This window comes from Trichechus manatus, unplaced genomic scaffold (assembly GCF_000243295.1).
Source record: "Trichechus manatus latirostris isolate Lorelei unplaced genomic scaffold, TriManLat1.0 scaffold00028, whole genome shotgun sequence".
Classification (NCBI taxonomy): Eukaryota; Metazoa; Chordata; class Mammalia; order Sirenia; family Trichechidae; genus Trichechus; species Trichechus manatus.
Window position 1 is genome coordinate 1,367,016 of NW_004443964.1, and position 4,482 is coordinate 1,371,497.

The window sequence follows — 4,482 nt, forward strand, 5'->3', positions numbered from 1 at the left end:
GTGGGTGTGGGCGTGCGTGCACGCGTGGGTGTGGGTGCACACGTGGGTGTGGGCGTGCGTGCACGCGTGGGTGTGGGTGCACACGTGGGTGTGGGTGTGCGTGTGCGTGTGGGCGTGCGTGCACACGTGGGTGTGGGTGCACACGTGGGTGTGGGTGTGCGTGCACGCGTGTGCGTGTGACACCTGTCCTCCATCTCAGAGCAGGACGGAATATGTACGTGGACCGACCACACACGAGCTCTCGTGTTTGCAGGGGAGCCTGTGTGTCTGTTCAGACCCCCAGTCCCCCTTGGGCAGCCTGCGGTGCTCTGAGGGGAGTGAGGCAGGCTCGGGGGATCGGGGCACAGACGAGTCCAGTGGCTGGATAGATGCACGTGGTGACACAGCTAATAGAGAACAGCAGCTACTCAGAAAGGGGCAGGTGGGTCACGTGACCCAGGAGACACCTCAGCGAGAACTGGGGCCCCAGACGTGAGAACGTTCCCGACCCCGCGTGAAGCCAGGCCCCGCCTGAGGGCCATGCCCGGCACTAACCGTCAAGCCTCCAGCCCTGCATCTGAGCGTGAGCGTCTACCAGCTGTGAGTGCATCTTGCTGCCCTCACCACCAGCCCACGGGAAGGGACCCGCCAGGCTGACAAGGTGGGCCTCCCGGCGCACGGCAGAGGCGGCTGGTGCCACAGGAGTCGCCCCCCCCGCCCAGGGCGCGGCCTGCCCGCTCACCTTGCGCGTCATCACGCTGAACTGCACGCGGCACCGGTGGCACTCCTCAGCGTCCACCCAGTCTGGAGCCTGGGGAGCGGGCAGGGTCAGCGTCGGCCACCCTCGGACAGTGCCCGGGGGCTTTGGGCAGAGCCCCCCGCTTTTACATGCCAGGTGGGCAGCGGCGGCTGCCCGGTACCGGCTCTTTTCTGGGAGCCTGGGACCGCGTGTGCCCAGGGGCGAGGTGTCCCGGTGAGAGGGGAGGGGCCCCTCTGCAGGGCACGCTTCTTGGGGGCCAGCTGTCCAGACCTGGCCCAGTTCAAAGGCCCCGCCAGACCGCTCTCCTCTCAGCCTGCACAGGGGAATGCTGCAAGCGCTCCCTCAGAAACGGCAGATTCCGGTCCCGGACCCCAGACAGCTCAACGCCAACTCCCCTGAATGAGCCCGCGCCCACGACCTCCGCCTGCTGCGCGACCCCCAGCCCTCAGTGCCCGCCCGCCCACCAACGGCGCTCACCCGCTCCGCAGCAAACATGGCGTCGCTCTCCTTGAACTCCGGGAAGACGTGTCCTGAGGGAGGAGGCAGCAGCTACCTCAGAGCTCCGTCCTGGCCCACGGAGTCCTGGGGGTCTCCCTGGCTCTGCTGCAAGGCCTCTGGGAACCCCTTCCTAACACTGGGCATCCACCTGCCTAAGTGGGCTGGCGAGGACACCCGAACCCTGGGGTGGGGGCCCCCTGTGGTGACCCTGGCAGAGTTCAGGGCAGCATGTGAGGGCCTCATGGGCTCAGTGAGCCAGAGCTGCCTCTCGCTCAGCCTGCCACATGGCCCGCTCCTGCTCTAGAGCAGCAAGGGGCTGCAGGGCTGCCAGCCCCAGACCCAGCGTGGGTGCCCCATCAGCTGCCGTGGGGTCAGGTGGACGGCAGGCTGGGCCTTGCCAACGAGCCACCAGCCCGTATTCCCGGGATGTCACTCCCTGCGCCCCGTCCGTGCCTGCCCACCACCTGGCCTCCCAGCATCGGCTCTACAGCTAAACCTATTTCCACAAGCCTCAAGAGCAGAGATTCCTAAACTTCTCCAGAGATACAGACCCCCGTGAACACCTGATAAAGCTATGCACCTCAACCCAAAAAAGCAAACATAAGCTCATGTCCACAGAAGTCTGCATCCGACGCCACAGGATGGAGTACCCGAGGCCAGGCCACGGACTCAGGGAGACCCGCACACCCACCCTTACCCCTCTCTTCCTCCCTGACCACCCCACAGCCCCCAGGCATGGCCTGCTTCACAGAAGGCACACTCCCCATCCACCGGAGACTGCCTGCCTTCACACACCATGCCTCCCGCTCAGAGCCCAGCCCAGGCCACGCAGGACACAGCTGTTCTCAGAGAAGCCCGGGAGGCAGCACCCAGCCCCTCCACTCCTTCACCACCTGTGCCCAGAGCCAACACCACTGCCCAGCACCACTGGTGCCTGCACCACAGGCCGTGCCCTCTCTCCCCAACCGGCCCCACCTCTCCGGCTCTGCACTGGCCAGGACTGCACACGGGGGGCTTCACAGAGCCCGCGCCGCACCCCAGGGACTGCCTGCTGCGCTCAGTGGGGCCATGTCCCAGTCGGCGCCTCCTCACTCGTGGGCACGTTTCTGTCCCATCGGCCACATCCACTTGGCCTCGGGGCAGAGAAGCTGGGACTCTGCTGTGTGGCACACCAGGCCCAGGCCTCCCGCAGCTGGCTTGTCCTACGCCCCAGGTCTGGACACCATATACTCTCCAGCATGAGGCTCCCGGCCTTGTTGTGCCCACCGCTTCACTGCCTCCAGGACCAACCACTCTGAAACGACTACTCCTCACCTTGTCCTTGTATGTGACCCATCGCCACCCGCCCGCCCCAGCGAGAGTATGAAGTCCAGAAAGGCGCGAAGCTATCTGAGGGCCCCCGCCCCTCACTGGTCACTCAGCAGGGCCGCCCCACGCTCATGACTGGGCTGCACCTACACCCACCCAGCCTCCCTCGTCCTGCCCAGGGTGGACACGGCATCACCCCCACTCACCCTCCACCTTCATGATTTGATAGGTGTCCTGCACCACCTTGTACTTGGGCTCATTCCTGAAGGCATGAGCCCAGGCCTGGATCAGATATAGGATCTTGTTCCGCACATTGACTTCCACCTGCCTCTGCAGAGAAGAGGAAAGGCGTGGACGGCCATGGGGACTCCAGGAGCCACAGGTGACACCACACAGGTGACAACGGCATCAGGACAACGAGCAGGACGGCCGCAGCTCTGAGGAGGCCGCGCTGGCAGGGGGGCCTGAAGGGGCACAGGGCCGGTGTCCTGACCCCCAAGGGTATGTAAGAGCTGCGGTCTGACCCCTGAGGGGGCACGGGGGCTGCAGTCTGACCCGAGGGGGCGCAGGGCTGCAGTCTGACCCCTGAGGGGGTGCAGGGGCTGCATCCTGACCCCTGAGAGTGTGTAAGGGCTGCGTCCTGATCCACAAGTGTGTGAGGGCTGTGTCCTGACCCCCAAGGGTGTGTGAGGGCTGTGTCCAGACCCCTGAGGGTGTGTGGGGGCTGCATCCTGACCCACAAGAGTGTGTGAGGCCTGTGTCTTGACCCCCGAAGGGGCGTGGAAGCTGCAGTCTGACCCCTGAGGGGGCATGAGGGCTGCGTCCTGACCCCCAAGGATATGTGAGAGCTGTGGTCTGACCTCTGAGAGGGTGTGGGGGCTGCACCCTGACCCCTGAGGGTGTGTAAGGCCTACGTTCTGACCCACAAGGGTGTGAAGGCTGCCTCCTGACCCCCGAGGGTATGTGAAGGCTGTGTCCTGACCCTCGAGCGGGTGTAGAAACTGCGGTCTGACCCCTGGAGGAGCATGGGGGCTGCGTCCTGACCCCCAAGGGTGTGTGAAAGCTATGCCCTGAGCCCCAAGGCTTCATCTGCATCCCTGAGGGAGCGTAAGGCAGTGTCCTGACCCCAAGGGGGTGGGCTGCGTCCTGCCCCGTGTCTCCCTAGGCCCAGCACGACCTCGCACGGTGTATCGGGTGTTACTGCTCGTCTCAGCATCCTCTGCCAGGCTCAGCCCTCTACCTGGCCGGCCAGTGGGTGCCTAGTCGGCCCGGGAGAGAGGAGGGGCTGCCACAGCACCCGCCCGGCACGCGCCCACCTGCAGTGCCCACCTGCAGCGCCCCCCCCGGCACGCGCCCACCTTCAGCAGCTCCTTCAACTCCTCCATGGTCTGCTTGTTGGCCACCTCGTCATGGACCGTCTGGCCACAGTTCTTTACCACCGACTCCATGACCTGCAGGAGTGGGGGTGTCAGGACTCCCCACTGACAAGGCTTCCTGAACCCCAGCCCGTGGGACTTGTCTCTGCGTCCTCCTGACTGTCAGGGGTGGGGGCCCAGGGGTCCACTCACCTCGAGGGCGTACAGAGCCACGTGGGGATTCTTGTCGTTGACTTTTTTCTTAATAGCGTTCACAGCATACTTTGCTCTGAAAAAAGAAAGCTGTTGAGCAGCAGAGACGAGAGGGAAAACAGGAAATGCCTCAGCAACCGAGGCAATAAAGGGCCATCTGCCCTAAAAGGCCCCCAAGTCACTGCTGAGGTGACCAAGTATCAGGAGCTGTGCAGAGAGAGCTCAACACCCAACAGGCAGGCCACACAATTCCACGTCACGGCCAAGTGCAGGTCAGCGTCCATCCAGCAAGACACCACCCGGGCCTGGAGTCAAGCAGAAGCTCCCCTACTTACGGCGTTTCCTCCACCAAGTGCAGGCCCCCCACTT

At 64.6% G+C, this 4,482-nt stretch overlaps 1 protein-coding gene across 1 annotated transcript in view; it reads right to left on the reverse strand.

Annotated features, from left to right (window-relative positions):
* HGS (hepatocyte growth factor-regulated tyrosine kinase substrate) overlaps nucleotides 1–4,482 on the reverse strand; it is a 16,233-nt gene that overhangs the window by 9,262 nt on the left and 2,489 nt on the right. Inside the window, exons 3-7 of the mRNA XM_004374352.1 lie at nucleotides 4,114–4,189; nucleotides 3,904–3,996; nucleotides 2,752–2,875; nucleotides 1,217–1,269; nucleotides 722–790 (exon numbers count right to left, since the gene is read on the reverse strand). Of these exons, the coding sequence (XP_004374409.1) occupies nucleotides 722–790; nucleotides 1,217–1,269; nucleotides 2,752–2,875; nucleotides 3,904–3,996; nucleotides 4,114–4,189 (415 nt within the window). The remainder of the gene's footprint in view (nucleotides 1–721; nucleotides 791–1,216; nucleotides 1,270–2,751; nucleotides 2,876–3,903; nucleotides 3,997–4,113; nucleotides 4,190–4,482) is intronic.